Genomic DNA, 21,130 nt, shown 5'->3' on the forward strand with positions numbered 1-21,130 from the left:
CATTTTTTTTTGAATTTTTTGTTAATGTTTAATAAGGTTAAATAGTGGTTCGATATGTGCTCGATAAAAGTAGTGTCTAAAGATTAGGGATGAATTTCAATGCTACCCATCGAATTTTTAAAGAACAAATATCACACAACTATCAAATGATACTACTGTTTGAGAGGTGTGATATTTTGTTCTTTAGGAATTTGATAAGCGGTTAGATGGGATTATAAGTTAAAAAATAGTAAAATATTTTGGGTGCACAAAATTCTCTTTTGCTGCCATTCTTTCTGTTTTGGTGTGCCATTCACTGCTATTCTTTTGCTATCAAGACCAAATTAGATGACACATAACAATATCTAAATTTAGTTCTGTATTAGAAAAGAGGACAAAAAAACCAAAAACAATATATAGATATACTGAAATGGAATACATAAAAATTCTCAAAAATCCAATAGTTAGAGTAAGAAGTGTGAAAATCTAGACTCGTACAAACTGAAAAGAACTAACTCTTCATATATCCTATATTGTCCTTCTATATATATAAAATACTTGAACCAAATTTACACCACCACCACAAACACAAACTCCCACCCTCCCTATCCACACAAAATTATTATTCGATTTATTTATATACGACGCAGAGAGGCCAACCTTTTCTCCAGTTCGTCTACGTCTGGAGATGCAGAACTGCATACATTACGAATTAGGAGTTTAGAACAAACAGACACACTGCAAAACTCAAAAGAAGTGTCTTAAACAAATGCATATAATAATATATACCTGGTATTCTCAGCAGCAGCAGTCTTGGTTGGGGCAGCGGCAGTCTTGGCCGGGGCAGCATTTTCAGCATTCCTGGATGCAATCCTGCCTTTTGGTGCTGAAGATAACTGTTAGCAACAACAATTACGATCAGACTACGAAAATTATATGCAAGAACGAACTACAAAACTACAATCAGAGTACAACCAACCTGAGATGCAATGTCAACACCAATTTCGTCTAGCACCTGCAAAAATGAAAGGCTTAGTAAAAGATTTGATGAGGGATTAAGTCAAAAACCTCTAAGTGAAACGAAATTAGACTTTTTGAATTTCACCTGGTTAGTTAGCTCTTCTGTTTCCTCCTCTGCTTCGTCTTTGTCTAAAGTCTCGTCAATAGCCTCTGACATCATCTCGATCTGCCACATAGAGTAATGGAATATACATACATACACACACACAATCAAACTCAAAGCGAAGAAACAATAAGAAACAAAATAAATCATCCCTTTAAGCAAAAAAGCCTTAATAATTACCGTCATGTCTAATTGTGCAGACTGCTTCTGGAATTCTCTTATCACTTTAACTTGTTTAGTAGGTGCCATTTGCTGAAACATAAAATGTCAAAAAAAATCTTCACTTAGTCATCTTTTAATATATATATATACATATATATATATATATATATGTCACAGAAACTAGAAAACTTGTGGGAAATGAGCTCATATACATGCTACTCCTAATAATTCCATTAAAGAAAAAGACTTTAAAATTTCTACCTTGCTAGTTGTGTGCATTCTCATCATCTCTATCTAAACAGTTATACATACAATGCTGCTACTCCAGCAACCAAAATTTTGTGTGCATTGTTATAATAACGCCCACTAACGATATACAACTCCTAATAATTTCAGTAAAGAATACAGACTTTGTTCATTGCCACAAACAAAGTAGAATTTAATAATTCCAACAAAGACTTAAGGAATTTAAAATGCATACCTTGTTCATTGCCACCATTGCTTTAGTTGCACCTTTCATTCCTGTAGAAATTGATGTGCTGGCATATAGTGCCTGAGAACAAATATGAACTGAAAAAGATTAGGAAGATGAACAGATAGATAAACCGTCTTTTATTCTTATGTTCAGATTTTTCGAGTAAATGGCCAAACAACCTGTGTGTGAGTTGCTACCCCTCTGATTTGGGCACGACTCCCTTGCAAATTAGTTATTTGTTGACGTAGTCGAACAAGTTGACGGGCTAATATTTTGGTGGCAGCCTGTAAAAGAAGAACATATACAGGTTCTTATACACAATGTTTTATGGCATAGAAGTGAGAAAATATATATAATAATTGGGTGAGACAGACTTGCCTCATTTCCAGTTTTAGCTGTTTTCTTGATTTCAGCCACTAATCTTTTTTCCTGAAGACAAATTTAAGGCAAAATAAGTAATCTCCAAAATGAAAATTTGAAAGGAAAAAAGGAACGTGGGAGGAAACATATAACACCTCTAGCTGAAGAGATGCAATCTCGCGTTCAATACCTGGCAGAAGAAGAAGAAGATTAGTTAGTTGCAATAACAACATAACATTGTGATGGGAATTTCCTATCATTTCGGTACAAACTGTAGCAAAATAGAGATAATAGAGCTGATATATTGATATTGGAATGAAATGAGAACAAGTTGCTGGGTATTCGAGAGACCCAACTCTCTCCCAAGAGCTAATGCTCACTTTAACAAAATAATTCTCTCCTCCTCTTACCTTCCCTACTCACTTATATATATATATATATATATATAGCACCAATCCCTCCCATTACAATTACCCAATTACTCTCTTTATTTACTACCCTAAGGCCTAGCACATTAGTACTATAAGAAGAAGTGTTAAGATTACTACAGCTGAACTGAAGTGTGATCCTAACAAAACACTAATGATTACACAATATGGTAATAGGACAAAACTAACATGAGTAAAGTAGTATTCTGTGTGTGAAACATGTTTAAGTGTTTTCATAATTAGAGCTGAATATGAAGTTTTATGATAACATAACAAAGAAGCAACACTAAGCATTGACACTTGGAAATCTGAATCTGGATTTGCCCATTTAACAAAATGAATTGTTTATAGCAAAAAGAGCAAAGAACAGCATAAGATGAAGATACATTACCTCTGGTGGCAACGCCCATTTCTCTCTTGCTTGTCCGAAGAGCTTCTGTTAATTTCAATAGAAGGGATCAAAATCAAAACTTTTAACCATAAAATGAAAACCCATTACATACTTTTGTTCCACCGAAGAAGATTTCCAATGAAAAAGAGAAAAAGACATAAGAAAGAAAACCCTAAACAGTAAAAAGAGAAGAGAAGAGAGAAATGGACCTTTGGGTGAAGTCTTCTTCTTGAAGAAGTTGATGGCGTTCATGGCGTCGTCGATTCGATTCCTCTGGAATTGGTAGTAGGAGAAAATCTGAGTGAGATTGAATTGAGAGGTAGCTGAGACAAAAGGGTTTTCTTTTACTTTCTCTCTCACTCGCTCACAATCACAACGGTACTCTATTCCGAGTCCAACTAGCCGTTATGTTATATGATTTGTCATTGGATTTGGGATCCCATTTGTTTGTTCCTTCAAATATTTCTTTTTAGTTTTATTATTTAGGGTGCTTCTAAAAGCATCTCTATAAAATATAAGCAAAGATGCAATTTCAAATTCTTTTGGTATTTACAATAATTTTTTTATAGTCTAGTACGTTATAGTTATTATAAACATTTTGTAAAATTTTGAAAATTTTGAAATAATTTATTAGCTAAGCTTCTATTTTTACTTATAGCTATAAATAGAGATATTTACGGCGAACCCTTATAACATTTGTAATTGTTACACATTAGATCTTAATAAAAAAACGTGGCGACAAAAGTATCTTATCTTACGATTTTATTGCAGTCGTACCTTTTTTGGCTGTTAAGTGCCGATTAAACCTATTAAATACCAGCTCAGAAACACGTGGCTACATATTTCTTTAGCTTATTTAATACATAGGCCAATAATATGTCACCACGTGTTTCTAAGTTGATACTTAAAAGATCAAAAAAGGGTACGATTGCAACAAAATCGTAAGATAAAGTACTTTTACTACTATTTTTTTGATTAAGGTCATATGTGTAACAATTGTAAATGTTAAGAGGGTTTCGCCACAAATATCACCTATAATTATAAGATAAGTATAAGTTTTGATTTATTTTTACCGTTTGAATAATTATTATATGAAGATCTTTTTTTATTAAAAAGTGCTTTTTAACTTGTTTGAATATCATTAAAAAAATTGTGAATAAATTAGTAATTATGTAAATTATTTTAATTTTAAAAATAGCTTCTCAAAAGTCTTTTTAGGAGAAGCTACAAATCTTAGCTTCTTTCAAAAGAATTTTTTAAATTGAAAAAGAACTTTTTATTTTTCACTCAAACATCCATAGAAAGACTTAAAAATTCTAAAAACTTAAAAAAAATAAAGCTTATAGAAGCTAAAGCAAATAAGGTCATATAGAAATTAATATTCAAACCGTCTATTTCACATGCATATAAATAAAAAAATTAATTGTGCAACATGCTCTTTAAACTTTGTTTTCGACGTGTTAATTTTTTTTGAATTTCTCAAAATTCTGTTAGTTATTTTAAATAACTACAACTTATAGGCCTATAAAAGAAATTTGGACTACATATTTTTTAAATACCGAAATAGAAAAAAGTGCATCGGTGCATCCTATCCAAAAAGATGTATTGTAGAATTTTCCTCTTTTTATATTAAACAAATATTTGCTAATAGTGGAACTATTTTTTTTTTTTTTTGGAAATGGAATTTGAGCTAATTTCAAGTGTTTCTTTTTTCTTTTTCTTTGTTTCATTCAATTTTTTATTTGACTATATCAATATGCATGAACAAACAGAACAAAGTGGGCATTTGATTGTCAATTCGGTTAACTTATTGATTGGTTTTGTACAGTTAAAAATGTCATTGTTATTATGTGATGAATGATGATCTTCTATGGCCATATTTTTATTCTTAATGTTTAGATCATCAAATAATTAATGGAAGAAGAAGGGATAAATAGTATAATAGAAAGAAGTTTGAAGGTTGGCATTGATGAATTAATCAATCGATGGAGTATGTAATGTGGTGTTACTATTATTATTATTATTATTATTATTATTATGTATAGAATTGAATTTGAATGAATGAAGTTAGTAAGCATGATTTGGGTTACACTTCATTCAAACAAAACATAATGAGGAAATGGATTCATTAATCTCACTTCCACAAACTCCATCCTCATACCTCTCACTGATTTTGTATATATTTGTAGTCAACTTTTGAATATCAATGAAGCCTTTTTTGGACTTCTAGACTAAGTGTGCTCTAAACACACACATACATATGTCTAGGCCAATCCAAGAACACTACTTGAGATGCATTATTTTTACCATGCATGAGATCATTTTTCCTTTTCATTATTTATTTATTTATATATTAATTATTGTTTGGGCTGATTAACTATACCAAATCACTTGTTCTCTTTAATTAATTTTATTTATTTTTATCATTGCAAAGCATCTTTCAATTTTAATTTACTCTCTTCATTAAATTTCTTTACGGAAGGTTTTTATCTCTAAAACTCACTTATTTATATCTTTAGATCTTTTGAGTGTAATTCTCCTTAGCTAAATTTCTCATACGCAGTTTGTGATATCGTGAATAATAAAAATTGGAAGTAGACGTAGCTCTATTATTATTGCGATATAAAAAGGGAATTGCTATAAATTGTAGTATCTTTTGTACTTTTTTTTTCATTCTTATTATTATTGTATCACTTGTGAGATCAGATTATATAAAGTTGTCTATTTTTCAGTAAACAGATCATATTTGCTATTTGTATAATTTGATATCGGATTTTATGTATTTTAATTTAAATTGAACTATGTGAAATTCAATATTAACTTATACACCAATAACTTACAAAATCAAAGTGCTACACTTTCTAATATATTTTGTGTATTTATGTTTTCATATCTTATTATAAACTATGTATGTCATTGTTTTTATTTTATTTTATTTTTTAAGTCAAAGGTTTTAAGTTTGAAAATATGTATTATAAATTTCTAATTATATATATTTGAAATCCCTTGTTCTTGTCTTTATTAGCTTCAACTTTGGTTAATTTTTTGTTACTATTATTATTAAAAAGGACATAGTAATATACTTAGCAACAAATTCAAACTACATATCATTTTTTTTAAAAGAATATTTCATTTATTCTCACACTAAAACAGTGCTATAAATTCAGTCAAACTAGCCCATATTAGACCAAACAAAAAGATATTTTATTTTATTACGTACATAATTAATAATCTCTTTAATTAGATTTTACTATGTAAAATAATAATAATAATAATTAATTGAAAGAAAAGGTATATTTCATTTTCCATATGACATAAGTAAATGAGTAATAAAAAATTATATAAGTAATTTTTAATTTTTAGTTGCTTTCAATAACATAATATTGCACACTCAAACGCTACCTCTCAATCCCAACCCCATACCTTCTATTTATTTATAATATTTATGTATTTAACACTTTATTATTTATAATATTCAAATATTTTAGTAAAGACTATTACTATAGAAATATATTATTGAAAGTTTTTGTAGTAGAAACTTATCTGTTATAATGATTGTTCGTAGTTATTTAAGACTACTTGTATTTTTTGAAATTTTCGAATAATTTTACAGTTTGAATTTAAAGTTTAAACAGTTATTTATTACGTATATAAGAAAAACACAATCGCACATACAATATAATATATAAATTTAATTTTTAATATTATAAATTATTTAAAATTTTTTTAAAAATTTATAATTAGTTTTAAATAATTATAACGTACACGATAATAAAAAAAATTGAATTAATTTTTTTTTATATTTCAAAATAAATAAGAATATACAAAACATCTATCTAAAAACGCACTAAACTTACCCTATATTATTATTAATATATATATATATATAGAATATTTTAAGATCTTATCCATTCACTATTCTCAACCTAATCCAAATCATCTTGAAATATCTCCAAATAAAATATATAATTAAGACCATTTATTTATAATATATTTTTGATTGAGTAAAGCAATTTTTTTTCTTATATGTTATTAAATAAGAAAAAAAAAACAAAGAGTGATTCAGTATATAATGGTTTGATTTTTTTTAATTTTCTCCTGGAAAAAATATAAATGTACAGTTTATTTCATAAAAATTAATACTATTGAAAAATAGCATTGGTGTGATTTTTAGGGTTAATTTTTGAGTTTGCTTTGTGTATAAAAAATAATACATGAATGAAGGGGAAGAAAAGAAGCAAACTGAGATTGAAAAGGACTTTGTGACACAAACTCAGCACCCAATAAAACTTATATTCTATTTTTTTATTTTTTATTTTTAATGACTATATATATATATTAATTAATATGGTCTGATGATTAATATAATTACTAAGAACAACTGCTATTTATAACTATTCCAATTTTGTAACTTGTTTCAAAATCTTGGACATTAATTGTATGACTTAATTAAAATATATTTATACAATGCTTAATTAGTATTAATTACTATGGCTATAATGAATATAGTTAATACTTAATATTAATATTAAATGTCATATATATCATTGCTGATGAATATAATGTTTGTACGTATGTATAACTAAATTTAATCAAGAGATGACTATTCTTCTATACTCAACCAAAATATATATAACATTTAATGGTCTCTACAATAATATTATATATATATTTTATTTAAATGCAACAACATCAATCCTTATCTAGACACGTACTGTTCTATTTTTTCACAATCAATCATTTAATTCGAGTCGATTTAAATTTTAATTTTGATAATAATTATCTTTTGATGATATATATATTTTTTCCATTAAATTGTATATCTATATTAAATTAATATTATATCTACAATGCACCATAAAAAGAATTACTCTAACAATCAAAGTATCCTAAATTAATCTTAATCTGTTTTGATATTTAAAAAAATTATTTAGTCTTTAATACTCTCGTGCGTGTTTATTGTAGTCTTTTAGGATTATTAGTAAAATTTTAAAAATAATTTAGAGTGTTTAAAATAAAATTTATATAATTATATACTACTTATATAAAAAAAATAGTCATGCATTTAATAAAATATTTAAATATTATTTTTAGTATGATAAATTATTTATCTTTTTTAAAAAAATTTATAAATAATTATAAATAAATACAATATACACAATTATATATAAAAAAAAAAACTTACAACACTCTCCTAAATACTAAAAAAAAAATAAGAAGTACCTATGTAAAGAAAAAATGATTATGCATGTAATAAAATATTTGAATATTATTTTTGGAACGATAAATTATTTAACTTTTTTTTAAAATTTATAAATAATTATAAATGAACAAAACAAAAAAATTTAAACTTACAACACTTTCTTAAATACTAAAACAAATAAGAAGTGTACCAAAAACTTAGAAGTGTACTAATGAACAAAACAAAACTAATGAACTGGTCAAATTCAAATATATATAATTAATATTATAATATGTTGACTATATATGTTATGAATGATCCCATGATGATCTCTAATTAATCCAATAATAACTATATTATACAAAAGAAATTAATTATATATAATGAATAATCATTCAAATTAAATCATCTTGGAGAGTATTGGGACACACGCCATCATTTCTTTCTTTCACTTCTTTCCATATATATAATTAATTTGTTAATATTTTCTCAGAAAATTATAAATCAAAATAAATTTAATTGTTTTTTTTTTATGGGTTGAAATTTTGACAGAGGCAAAATAAAACGAAAATTAATTTAGTTATTTTGTGTAATTATTAACATTAATTTCCATTAAAAATAATATTAATTTCAAAAATAATTGCTAAATAAGAAATTAATTACCAACCAGAGAGAGCTATAATAAATAATATATATATATATATATAATAGAACAAAAATTTGAATAAAATTATAAAAATATAATAACACAGATTTTTTTTTTTATTTTTACGCTTTAAATTTAAAAAACTTACAAAAATATTGAAATTTGGGTTAAATTTTATAAAAATACTGTCACATAGAAATTTTTTCAAAAATACTGTATTTTTATAAAACAACAAAATAGAACACCTAAAAACAACAGTTGAACAACTAAAAAAACAACTGTAGAATAACAATGAAAACTTACATAATATAAAACTTATATAGTATTTTTTGAAAAAAATTCTGCCCTACAATAAAAAAGTAAAAAAATTGAAAATTTCAGTATGTGGTGTAAATAATTTTTCAATTTTTTTATTTACAAAAATATTTTTTCATTAAAAATAATAAATAATTTTTTTAGTTGTTTTATAATTTATTTATAATTATATAATAGTTGTCATGAAATTGTTTTTCTAGTTATTTTTTATTTTATAATTTATTTAAAGTGATCGATTAATTAATTTTTTGTTATTTTTTTACGTTTTAAGTAAAGTATATTTTTGTAATTTTAAAGTTTTATTACAAGTTTAGTTTTGTAAATAAAAAATTTAAATTATAAAATTATAAATAAAATATAAAAAGAATATTTTTAAAATCTTTCTTAAAGTAATTATGTATTGTGAAAAAGTTGTGTTATAAATTTAAAAAATATGATATGAGTCCAATTTAGAACACAATAATTAATTTTATTTACTTTGATTGGGGAGAGGAGAAAAATTCAAACTTGAAAATCTATAAAATTAATATTTATATATATACAGAGACAATTATCATTTTGTTGTGTAATTGGTTGTCTTTTTGCTTTAGATATGATTCTTAAAATATTCCAGTCTTTCTTAAAATTAAAATAAATATAAATAAAAAAGCACATAATATAAATATATGATGAGACAACTAATAAAGTTATAAATAGGAACATATATGTGTGTCATGTTGTACGTACATTTTAATTAACAGATGTAATTAATGAATATAAATTATTTTAATTAATTAGGTAAAATATAAATTAGTTGTATAAATAAAATATTATTAATCAAAACATATATATATATAATTAAATTAATGTATATATATACGTGATTGATTGCTTGTTCCCCACTCCTTTCTTATTTAGATCAAATATATATAAAACCCTAGCTAACCCTCCTACACCACTCAAATCTTAATATATATATATATATATATATGTTTGTATATATAAATTACCAGCGAAGCCATGTGAGAATAAACCCAAGAACACAGCTAATTATATTAATGAAACAATCAATCCATGAATAATACACCAATATATATGTATATATATATTAAACTATAATTTTCATATCTATATTGTAGAAGAATCAAACAATAATATCAGATTTTTCAAATCGTAAAAACTACTTTCTATCTGATATATATCATATATATGTCACACAATTAATAAAATATATACTATATACAATCAAAACAATATATAAATATATTTATATAAAACATGTATGCAACTAAATGTGGTCATGATAAATAATGTAGGGTCATATGTCTTATATATGTTTTTTTAGAGATATGAAATTAATTATTAATGAGTTAAAAAATCATCAAATCATGAATATAAAATAATTAATATTATATAGTGAAAGATAGAAAGAATTAATTACTATAGAAATAATATTATTAGTTGAAAAAAATAATTTTTGGGTGTTGTCATAAATTTAGTGTATTATATATATAGAAATTATGTGAGCTGTTATAATAATATATAGGAGGTGAGGAGAGGAGAGGGTAGGTATAGGGGCCACCTGATGTTTTTGAGGTCATTGCCAGCTGTCATCACCCCAGATGCCACCTCATCATCCACCCTGGCTTAACTCCCCATTCTCCCTCCAATCATATTCCCATGTGTAATGACTCTTTTGCCCCTCCCCCCAGCCTGTGAAGAAGGGCAAAAGAGGTCATTTTCTATGTGTTATTTTGTTTGTGGTGGAGTTTCTGGCTGGACATAATACATATTATTATTATTATTATGTAATTTAGTAATAACAACAAGGCATTATTACATAATTAAGGAAAATAGGAGGAGGGGTATTTTGGTAATTTAATGTCTATGGAAAATAAAAGGAGTTGTATATATTTGAGGTACACACGTTTTGATTGTTTCATCCCAACTACTAATAATAATAACAATTCTCTTCTCTGTTTTCTCATTTGATTTTTTTAAGAAAAAGAAAAGAAATTAAGATTATGGGTTATTGGAAAAGTAAGGTTCTTCCAAAGATCAAGAAGGTTTTTGAGAAAAACACTGCCAAGAAAGCTGAAGCTGCTGAGGCTTGTAACACCTTTGATCAATCAAAGGTACATATACATATATATATATATATAATATGATGATCATCTTATAATTATGTTATTTATTCTATGTTTTATGTTATATAGGATGAAATCAACAAGGAGTTTGAAGAGAAAAAGGTTGACCTCCAACCTAAGGTTCTAGAAATCTATGAAGCTTGTTCTGTTGAAATCAAGGTACATATATACATATATATACACACATATTATCATATAAGTATATGCATGTACATATATATTAATTAGTTTTTTTGTGTGATTAACAGGGTTTGGTTAAGGAACCAAAAGAGGCAGGAATCAAGAAGAGCTCAGTTGCAATCCACAAATTGCTTGAAGAACTTTCTAAAATAGGTACTAAAAATAATGCATACTTTAACATAATCTTATTTAGGGTTCGCCCTTAATTTTAGTGGCTCTTAATGAGAAAAAAAAATATGGTATTTTCAAAATCAGTAAAAAAATTATTTGTATTTTTTAAAAGGGTTTAAAAAAAATACAAAATCAACAAAAAAAAAATTATAAAAATACAGTATATACGTAATTTTTAATATTTTTACGGTTTTATAGATTTTTTTTTTTACATAAAATATGATTTTTAATGTATTTTTATATTGTACTCTTGTTATTTTGTTATTAATTTTTTGTTATTTGTATATTATTTTTTATGTTGTTTTTTTATTACTTTCATGTAATTATTTTGTTGTTTTCTTCTGTTTTCATAGAATAGTAAAAATATATAAAAAAAAATTATAAAAGTAAAAGATTAACAAAAATTAGTGTTTTATGTAATTATAGATCTAATCCGTTTATACTTAAGACAGTAATCTTATGTTATGCTGTGATACATTATATGATATGTAATAATAATAAATTACATTATGTTGTGTTAAATACAGAGTTTCCTGGATCAAAAGCAGTGACAGAAGCATCAACAAAGTATGGAGCTGGGTTGGTATCAGGACCAATCATCTTTGTTCTTGAAAAAGTTTCAACCTTTGTCCCTATTGAAGAGGTTGTTAAAGAAGATGAACCCAAAAAAGAAGAAGAACCCAAAAAAGAAGAACAACAAGAACAAGTAACAACAAAAGTAGAGAAAGAGATTGTGATTGAAGAAGACAAAATTCAAGAAGAACAGCCTACTACAAGTACTACTACTATTGCTCCGGCAAGTGAGGAGCCACCTAAGGCAGCTGAGGTTGTGGAAACAGTGGAGCCACCACCACCACAACCCAAGCAGCCTTGATAATCATAATCATATAATAATTATGATTATCAACTAGTTATTTATATTTTTATATATACATATATAAATATTTCAATACACTTTTTTGTGTATATGTCTTTTATATTTATGTTATGTGTTATAAAAAAAAAAAGAACAACAACATATCTCTATCATTCTTTATTATTATTAAATTTCTTTATGTGGATTTTATTCATCACTCTTGATTTCTTTGTTCATCAATCTTTTTGATTCTTCCTTTTTTTTTTTGTTGGTCTCAATTGTGAATTATTGTAATATTATTATGTACAATTTGGGGGAATTTTTTTTATTGAGTAATATATTAAGCTCAATATTATTATCTTGTTCATCTTTACTTATTTTTTTTCTTACTGGAAAAAATTATATAATTGAGAAATGATTAAGGAGACTAATGAAGGTGATTAGTGTAAGAGAATTTAATTAATTAAGATATAAGAATGTCACCGACAAAATAATGTAATGTTTTATTTATGCCACCAAATATAATAACTTCAAAATAAAACAAACAAACAAACAAAAAAATGTAGTAACTCAATAAATTATAAATAACTCAATAACCAAAATATTTTGTTACTATCAAGATTTTTTTTTCTTTCTAAATATGACTAACGATCATTTTTTAAAACTAAGAGACATATTGGGATAACTACTCAAAACATAATCATGTAACAAAACTAGTGGTAGTATATAAATATTGACTTCCATGTCCTTAATATAGATAGTAATTTTTTTTAAATGAAAAAAATTTATTCATTTTGTCTCTCAGCGTTATTTTCTCTAACCTATAACGCTTTTACAAATAGACGTAGTATATAAATATTGACTTGGTCAAAGGCTATTATTTATTTGAATATTGGCAATTATGTATTTACAAATGAGTAAATTAATTAGTTAATTATGTAAAAAGTTGGTATTAATCTCGCTATGTGTAACCTCTCCATAAGTTTTAGTAATTGCCCACAATCTCATAAATAATATTGACACTGAATATTATAACAAGTTATTACATTTGGGGTAAGTAACCTATTTTTATTTTATTTAGGTTTAATATTTTATTGGTATGAGAGTTGTCCCAAGCTAGTTGGGGCCTTATGTGAATAAAATGGAGAAAATTACATTATATACTTTTTTAAATTGATATATTTAATTTTTTACTTCATTTTTTAAAATTTATTATGTTTACTTATTTTTCATTCTACTAATTTTATCCCTATCATTTCACGATAATCTCCATTCTTCTCAAACTAAAATTTTATCTCAACTTTCCTACAAACCTACACATCCGTCTCCAAAGAAGATCTATATTATGTTTGACATTGTTTCTTGGTTATGTGAGGGTGTGAGAGTAATTTGGGTACAATACTTATAAAAAAAATATATTTAAATTAAATTTTATTTAGATATAAATTTGGTTAGTAGATAGCGAAAAAAGGTATTCTTCAACTTTTTCTTAAAAAAAATGTATTAGTTGGCTTTGTTTTGAAGAAAAAGTTTTTTGTTTGTTCTTTTTTGATATTAGTGTTAAAAATTAAAAATGGTATTTTTAGAAAGAATTATTCTGGTCTTTTTATGAATAAAATATTAAATATAATATTTCTGAAAAACAAATTACGTCTTTTTTTTTAAAAGAAAACAATTCACTTTTTAGTGAATATTGGTAAAATTTTAAAATATGATATTTTTGAAAGTAAATTTGAGACTTGTTTCAAAATTAATTGTTGTTGCCTAAGAATGGGTCTTGGGCGAGGACCCAGCCCACCCTTGGGTCGATCAGATTGTTATTAGCTTAACAAATTATTTTGACAATAGTAACTAGCTACCACCTTCAATAGAATTTAAATTAAAAAAAAAAATAAATAATAAACTAGCTACCATTAAAAATTATATTAATAGTGGTAATTTTCTTTTGAGTTATCACCATCTTATTAAACTATGCTAATGATGTTATTAAAGTAATTCATTGCATTACTTTTGTTATTAATAGTGTGTGAGTTCATACCATAATTTTTGTATATTACTAAGAAAACCAATTAGAATCCAATCTACCAACACCAATATAATTAATAGTGTTATATGAGTTCACTCCAATTGACTTGGATTTGACACAAATTGTTTTACCATCTGCTTAATCTTTTCTTTCACTTTCCACACTTGTCTCCAATATCAACTTCTTTTCACTGTGGAATATAATCCCACTAAGATCTATTCTTCACATACACATAATAATATGTACCAATTTCACCCATTTTTAACCAAAGTAAATTAATTATAATACATTTGGCTAATATTTATATGTTCATGAATCTGACATTGAGCATAATATTTTTTTTTTCTTTTTAAAGAAATGTATGAAATTATTAAATTATTTATATAAATTATTTTTACTATTTTGAAAAATTTATAGTCCATTATTTAACAAAACAGTGTCCAATCAGTAATTATTGCAAAATAGTCTAAAATAGTATTTACCCTATACTAATTTATAAATTATATTTTGTATAATAATTAGTTATGTCAGGGGACGGAGTATTATCCTGTTCCCGCAAAGATAAGAAATAGATTTTGTTTACCGCATTTTGCATTTAAATAGAGAATCATTGTTCCATTAAAGACCAGTAAAAGCCATCCCCACAATTAAAATGTCAATCCCTACTAATAATCATTCAAAATTTTACATGAAAATCATTTAAATTATATTCTTTTCCAAAAATTTAATCACCATTTTTGAATTTATTATTTTTTATAATAATAAAATAAAAAATCCAAACATCCCACAAATCAAAAGTCAATTATTTTCAACTACTTAACAATAAAATAATTGTTAGTTTAATAATAAAAAAATAAATAAATAATATTAAATGTAAAGTGAGAGAGAGAGAGAGAGCCCAATCGAAGTGGTAGCGGTGGTGGTGGTTCTCTGCTCTTCTCAGACGAACCCCAATCCAAAATCCCAATCCCGATCGGAGACGGTGGCACCCTCTAATTTCTTCGTATGTTCTTTTTTTCTTATGCCCTAAAGTTTCGATTTTTTATTTTGATTTTGATTTTTCGATTCTATTTGACTTTCTCTTTTCTGTATTTATTCATTACATTAAAGATTGGACCTTTAGTTTCTGAATTGAGAGTCGAGACGAGTTCCCAAGAGAAATGGAACCCATCAATTCGGATGTGGATGAATTTAAGAGTTGTGTAGATGAAATATACACAGAGGTTGATAAGGTATAGGTACCTCCTTAAACTCCTCCTAATTTCAATCTGTTAATTTCTCACTTCATTTATGTTTAAATTCAAATTCAAATGATGCCCAGCTTGAGAAAACTGTGAAAGAGGTTGAACAGTTCTATTCAACTCCAGCTACTACTGCTGCTAATAAAGGAAGTAGCTCAATTTTGAAGGAAAAGGATAGAGACAAACTCTTGTTGAATACTCCTCTTCATGATTCATCTCAAAAGGAACAAATTGCTTCTAAGAGAATGCAAGAGCTTATGCGTCACTTTGCTTCAATTTTCCGTCAGGCAAATAAAAATACCATCTTTTTCTTGTTCATGTTTGTTTCAACCTCAAACTTTTGTCTGATTTGTTTGTTACTTGTTATGTGGTTTTATCAGATTACTCAGCACAAATGGGCATGGCCCTTTTTGGAACCTGTAGATGTTGAAGGTCTGAATTTACTTGATTACTATGAGGTAACATTAGCCATTAACCTTTGAGATACTATGGTCTTCTTTGACCAATCAGAAGATTGTTTTAATTGTTATTGTCTTTGTGGGTTTGATCATTTATGTTGATTATTTTCATTTGGATTTTGAATTTTATGAGTGCATAGATCATGTTGCTTAAGAACTCATGAAAGGGTATTTGATTTTATTGAGCCTTTTATTCAATGTAGATTATGTTTTCCTTTGTAGGTTATTGAGAAGCCTATGGACTTTGGTACAATTAAAACTAAAATGGAGGCTAAGGATGGTAATGGATATAAGAATGTCCGAGAGATATATGCGGATGTGAGGTTGGTTTTTAAGAATGCAATGAAATACAATGATGAAAAAGATGATGTTCATGTGATGGCTAAAACTTTGTTGGAGAAATTCGAAGAGAAATGGTTGCAGCTTTTGCCTAAAGTTGCCGAAGAGGTAAATGTGAATCATTTCTCCATAGATGTTGATTAAATGGTTTTTGTGAAAGATAGTTTTGAATGAAGAGTCTAGCTTTTCGGTGTTTGTATTTTACTGAAAACCTGAGTACATTCAGGAAAAGAAACGAGAAGAAGAGGAAGCCAAGGCACTATTGGAAATGAGGATTACTCGGGAGGTTAAGTATGCGAACATGGCTAAGGATACAAGTACTAAGGTTAGTCACATTAGCAAAACCAGTTTGTAGACTAGAGAACAAAACTAGAAGAATTTTACATTCATAAAAGGTTTTCTTTTCCGAAGTTCTTTTGTTTGACATACTTGATTTTCTTTACTTTCATTAGCTTTACGAGATAGACATCCAACTGAGGGAGCTGAAAGAAAGGGTAGTGCAGAAGTGCAGGTTAGTACTTAACACCGATACTTATTTGCTTAAAGTTCCGCTCGATTGTACTTTCCTCCTCTATGATATGATGTACATTTTAGAAGGGTAAGGCTGTCATATTTTAGAAGGGCATTCCCTCCATTAGTCATCTCATTTCACACATCCCTATATCTTTTATGAGTGTTCATGTATTCACTGGTCAAATTGTCTGTACTATACTTATCGATTTGCTCTTGTTTTAAAAGAAGAAAATGTTAACTGGGGTTTATTTAGGAGAATGTCCACTGAGGAGAAACGAAAACTCGGATCTGCTCTTACGCGTTTGTCTCCCGAGGATATCAGCAAGGCACTGGAGATAGTAGCTGAGAACAACCCAAGCTTCCAAGCAACTGCCCAAGAAGTAGATCTTGACATTGATGCCCAGGTATATAATAGGTCTTTGAAATTATGTTGCAGAGGCATCATTCATCTTAATAAAGTATTACTATTTCATAACAGCTCTTCCATTTCGTTCTATTTGCAGAGTGAATACACGTTATGGAGGTTAAAAGTGTTTGTGAAGGAAGCACTCAAAGTTCAGGGAAATAATGCTAGTAACAACAATGTCACGAATAATAATAAGGACGACAACAAAAAGAATAACTCGAAACGAAGAAGAGAGATATGTGATGCGCTTGCAAAGTCTACTGTTAAAAGGACCAAAAAGCTTTCTAATTTGTGATATAAAATTTATAACAACAGCTACACCCCCACAAATATTATCATTGTGTATTGTTCAACCTGGTTGCTGTTGGAATTGCACATTTGTAACCTTGTTGAGTTACTAACCTTTTCTAAGAGAAATGTAAGTAATAGTATGTGCAGGCATTGAAATTTTTCATTCTCTTGTTAATTTTGCACCTGAACTCAATTCTCTTGTAAATCCAACCCAAGTGCATAGCTAAGTATTTAACTATCCATTTTTACTAATGTCATTTGGAATGGTAATGTAAGGGTGTCTTATCTCCTTCAGTTAGGTTCATTTTCAAGACTAAATATAGTTAGTATCATTACTCAATTAACATAAAATATCATTTGTCACTACATAGATCACAAGTGTGCTTTGCTTGTTCAATAACATCATTTGTGAATAGGCTGATCAAAAAGGCAAGAAAGTAAGTGAAAAGACGTTAATTTATTAAAGTTATTACCACTTATTGAGTAGTAACAAAATCTATAACAAACTTGCTGAAAATACAAAAGGCTAGAGGGCACCAAAAATTTAACATACACCTCCCAAGATGACAATTCAAACAAGAATATGGTACAAAATTTTCAGTAGTTTGATTCTCCAAGCATTTTGATCCCACCCACCTTATAGCCATTTGCCAGAATAGGGATGTGAGGGGATTGACATGACAAACAATTCGGTCTTGTTACAGCTACAGAAATGCGATAAAATCGCTAAGGCATCGGCCAAGGTGCATTCAGAGGCCGAGTTTTGATAGAAGCTCTCTCCACCTTGGTGTTTCTTCATCGAAAATGTATGTTAAAGGAGAAATCAAAACCCCACTTCCTCCAATCTACACCAAAAGAATCATTAATCATTTTTCCAACACGTTCATAATGTTTATAAGAAGACGAAAAGAAAGGTTAACTAATCTAATCTTAATGCACAAGAAAGAACATGATTACCATGGTGGTCCATATATTCACAATCTTATTCTCATGGCATTTAAGGGAAAACTAGAGGAATTAGTTTCGTTATCATTAAGAGACTCACCGCTCTTAATTGTTGCACAGACTTGTAGAGTTCCTTTTTGGGTACACATATGACAATGGCATAGTAGTCAGCTGAAACTCTTCCATCGCGTTTACCAAAAACAGGACTTATAGTTGGACCCTGGATACAAAGTTATTTAGAAACTTTTGAATAAAGAAAGAAAAATCACTCTAGTATAATCATGAAATTTGACCATATTACTTATGCTGAAATCTCACCTGCAATCCAGACAACGATGTCTGACTTAGGATCCTCTCGGCAACCTCCTCTGCACTACTTCCTCTCATGTTTGCAGTTACCTGCCACAGAAAGAGTTAAAAAACAACACAACCCGAACACCAAAGGTCAAACAAATTACACAAGACACAAAATGCGCACCGTGAATTGACCTACAGCCCTCAGATGTGCTTCCAGTCTTTCGAGAATCTCATGAGTTGTGTCAAGTAAACCTTTCCTCTGTATCAATGATCTTCTGGTCGCGACAAGAACAGCCTGAAAGATATTGCATTTCCATAGTAAAACAAGAATAAAAGCATGCTGCAGAACGAGCTGCATGAATTGAAAAACCTTTTACTACTAGGCATTAAAAAGATAGGCCATGAAGAAGAGGAATCTTACTTGGCTTTCTAATACTGTTCCACCTTCGATTTCTTTCAAGTTATTTTCTTTCAAAGTTGTCCCACTACTCACAAGGTCCAAAATAGCATCAGCTATCCCCATCTTAATTTGACAAGAAACACAAAAAGAATGTTAGTTAGCATTATTACCAGTCAGCTATTGCTTGAAATTAACATTGTATAAGAAAAAACTTACAACTCCAACATAATAAAGGAATGATATTACAGAAATTAATGTAACAGTTTATCTTACCGCAGGAGCTGCCTCCAAAGCCCCGTCAGCAGTCGAAAAGGTGACATGCTTGACTCCCTTTTCTTTCATGAATTTAGGACCCAACTGCAAGAAAAGAAAGAGAAAACAAAGCTCAATACAGTTAGAACAACCTTACAATGAAGTGCAAAAGATAGTTAGCTGAAAAACAAGTAAAAAAAGGACTCTGGTGAAGATGGTTTCGGGGTGTCATACATAGGTGAAACCAGTAGCAACACGAAGAGGTTTCTCTTCTGTCCATTGAGGCATTTGAGCAAGCCCCTCCATAGAGTTTATATTCTCAAAAATCCCATATTTGGGAATCTGAAAAAGAGAACCAACACACCAAAATGAATATCACAAGTAACTAAAAAACTCACAACTCAAAGTTCTTGAATTGACAATTTAGCATGATAGAAATGAACTCACTGCAAAGGATAAACGACAATCACCATACTCAAGAGCATCATGGACAATGATAAGATCCTCATTACCCTGAAACAGTACAGTAAGATTATAAGCCTCCTCATTCTATTAACAAAGACATTTCTTTTAGTAAAATTGAAAGGGATTTTGGTTACCTGGCCATATTCAGTGAAAGTGTCAAGACCCACAATGCCAAGGTCTAAATCTCCAGATATCAATTTCCGTACAATGTCTTTTGGGCGCTGAAACCACACTTCCAAATTGGATAGCTACAAACAAAGCATAAAAAAATAAAGCACACATTTTTATCAAATGAAGAGCAATTTTTGTGAGTTTAGAATCAGAAATGACGCGAATTGAGGTTTCCATACTCACCTGAGGGATTTCCGCAACATACTGACGAGGATTAGTTTGCTTCACTGACAATTGACAATCCTAATTCAACACAGAAACCGAATCAAAATCCGTTCTTTAATTTTTTTTATACATTCATGAAATTGGGTTTTTTGGGGGTTTAAAGTTACCTTGAGAAGATCGAGAGTATCAGCAGCCATTCGACCCTTACTAGGAAGTCCAAGACGAATCTCATTCCGGTCAGAGATTTTGGTGTCTGGTCTTCCATTGACGACGGCCACTTGAGATTGGGTAGTGGCGCAACAGCGAAAAGAGGAGAAGATGGTGAAAGAGGGTAGTGGGGAAGAAGGGTATTTTGGTAATGTTGAGAAAACAGCCATGGCCGCAGAGGTCACCAGTGTTGGTGAGGTGAGCTTCGAGTAATGAGTAGTGTATGCAATGAAGAGAAAAATGGGTTCTTTTTAGGATATTCTAGTTTTTATCTTATGGTGCCAATGGACAAAGCCACCACAATTACTACACATATTATTCATAATTTGCTAAAACATCCTTGTATTTCTCAATTTTACACAACACCACCACACTATTCTTTTTTTTTCTTTTTTTTATCTTTTTCTAGCTAGTAGCTAGCATAAATTTATTATGAGTAAATACTATTTTGAACCCTGTATTTTGTAAAAGTTACCAATTGGACCCTGTGTTTTGTTAAATGACAAAATAGACCCTGTATTTTCTAAAATAGTACAAATAGGACCCTGAATTGATTTTGA

The 21,130-nt window shown here is 28.3% G+C and overlaps 4 protein-coding genes across 6 annotated transcripts; 2 read left to right on the top strand and 2 right to left on the bottom strand.

Annotated features, from left to right (window-relative positions):
• Positions 1-379: 379 nt before the first annotated feature.
• Positions 380-3,398, bottom strand: LOC115696250 (vacuolar protein sorting-associated protein 2 homolog 2). The gene is made up of 11 exons (XM_030623159.2): positions 3,128-3,398; positions 2,919-2,963; positions 2,255-2,289; positions 2,118-2,168; positions 1,919-2,023; positions 1,746-1,817; positions 1,283-1,354; positions 1,085-1,165; positions 959-994; positions 769-875; positions 380-675 (listed from the first exon to the last, which is right to left on the bottom strand). The coding sequence occupies exons 1-11, from the start codon at positions 3,168-3,170 to the stop codon at positions 615-617; spliced, it is 708 nt and encodes a 235-aa protein (XP_030479019.1). The 5' UTR covers positions 3,171-3,398; the 3' UTR covers positions 380-614.
• A 7,568-nt stretch (positions 3,399-10,966) lies between these two features.
• LOC115698129 (plasma membrane-associated cation-binding protein 1) lies at positions 10,967-12,754 on the top strand. Its single transcript, XM_030625303.2, has 4 exons — positions 10,967-11,175; positions 11,257-11,346; positions 11,436-11,520; positions 12,066-12,754. The coding sequence occupies exons 1-4, from the start codon at positions 11,065-11,067 to the stop codon at positions 12,410-12,412; spliced, it is 633 nt and encodes a 210-aa protein (XP_030481163.2). The 5' UTR covers positions 10,967-11,064; the 3' UTR covers positions 12,413-12,754.
• A 2,294-nt stretch (positions 12,755-15,048) lies between these two features.
• Positions 15,049-17,986, top strand: LOC115697249 (transcription factor GTE1). Of its 3 annotated transcripts, XM_030624179.2 has the most exons (9): positions 15,262-15,423; positions 15,531-15,652; positions 15,742-15,948; positions 16,042-16,119; positions 16,342-16,566; positions 16,685-16,783; positions 16,911-16,969; positions 17,225-17,375; positions 17,475-17,986. In XM_030624179.2, exons 2-9 carry the CDS (start codon positions 15,581-15,583, stop codon positions 17,670-17,672), a joined length of 1,089 nt encoding a protein of 362 aa, XP_030480039.1. In that variant the 5' UTR covers positions 15,262-15,423; positions 15,531-15,580; the 3' UTR covers positions 17,673-17,986. The 3 variants fall into 3 exon arrangements, with proteins under 3 accessions (XP_060957629.1, XP_030480039.1, XP_030480040.1); XM_061101646.1 differs by having other exon boundaries at positions 15,049-15,423; positions 17,225-17,986; XM_030624180.2 differs by lacking the exon at positions 15,262-15,423 and having other exon boundaries at positions 15,531-15,658.
• A 120-nt stretch (positions 17,987-18,106) lies between these two features.
• LOC115697248 (ATP phosphoribosyltransferase 2, chloroplastic) lies at positions 18,107-20,855 on the bottom strand. The gene is made up of 11 exons (XM_030624178.2): positions 20,531-20,855; positions 20,382-20,441; positions 20,162-20,275; positions 20,010-20,075; positions 19,797-19,904; positions 19,584-19,667; positions 19,332-19,433; positions 19,092-19,205; positions 18,932-19,012; positions 18,714-18,833; positions 18,107-18,513 (listed from the first exon to the last, which is right to left on the bottom strand). The coding sequence occupies exons 1-11, from the start codon at positions 20,738-20,740 to the stop codon at positions 18,418-18,420; spliced, it is 1,155 nt and encodes a 384-aa protein (XP_030480038.1). The 5' UTR covers positions 20,741-20,855; the 3' UTR covers positions 18,107-18,417.
• Between the last annotated feature and the right edge of the window lie 275 nt (positions 20,856-21,130).

Source organism: Cannabis sativa, chromosome 7, assembly GCF_029168945.1.
Source record: "Cannabis sativa cultivar Pink pepper isolate KNU-18-1 chromosome 7, ASM2916894v1, whole genome shotgun sequence".
Lineage (NCBI taxonomy): Eukaryota > Viridiplantae > Streptophyta > Magnoliopsida > Rosales > Cannabaceae > Cannabis > Cannabis sativa.

Bases quoted from the DNA above. Each gene is read 5' to 3' on its own strand.
- LOC115696250 (XM_030623159.2), bottom strand. From the start codon at position 3,170: ATGAACGCCATCAACTTCTTCAAGAAGAAGACTTCACCCAAAG. The intron at 2,169-2,254 runs GTGTTATATGTT...ATTTGTCTTCAG, and splicing joins TTGCATCTCTTCAGCTAGAG to GAAAAAAGATTAGTGGCTGA. The intron at 1,355-1,745 runs GTATGCATTTTA...TTTATGTTTCAG, and splicing joins CAATGGTGGCAATGAACAAG to CAAATGGCACCTACTAAACA.
- LOC115697248 (XM_030624178.2), bottom strand. From the start codon at position 20,740: ATGGCTGTTTTCTCAACATTACCAAAATACCCTTCTTCCCCACTACCC. The intron at 20,076-20,161 runs GTAACCAAAATC...GTACTGTTTCAG, and splicing joins CTTTCACTGAATATGGCCAG to GGTAATGAGGATCTTATCAT. The intron at 18,834-18,931 runs GTGAGATTTCAG...CTTTGTATCCAG, and splicing joins CATCGTTGTCTGGATTGCAG to GGTCCAACTATAAGTCCTGT.
- LOC115697249 (XM_061101646.1), top strand. From the start codon at position 15,581: ATGGAACCCATCAATTCGGATGTGGATGAATTTAAGAGTTGTGTAGAT. The intron at 16,567-16,684 runs GTAAATGTGAAT...GAGTACATTCAG, and splicing joins TGCCTAAAGTTGCCGAAGAG to GAAAAGAAACGAGAAGAAGA. The intron at 16,970-17,224 runs GTTAGTACTTAA...GGGTTTATTTAG, and splicing joins AGGGTAGTGCAGAAGTGCAG to GAGAATGTCCACTGAGGAGA.
- LOC115698129 (XM_030625303.2), top strand. From the start codon at position 11,065: ATGGGTTATTGGAAAAGTAAGGTTCTTCCAAAGATCAAGAAGGTTTTT. The intron at 11,176-11,256 runs GTACATATACAT...TATGTTATATAG, and splicing joins ACACCTTTGATCAATCAAAG to GATGAAATCAACAAGGAGTT. The intron at 11,521-12,065 runs GTACTAAAAATA...TGTTAAATACAG, and splicing joins TGAAGAACTTTCTAAAATAG to AGTTTCCTGGATCAAAAGCA.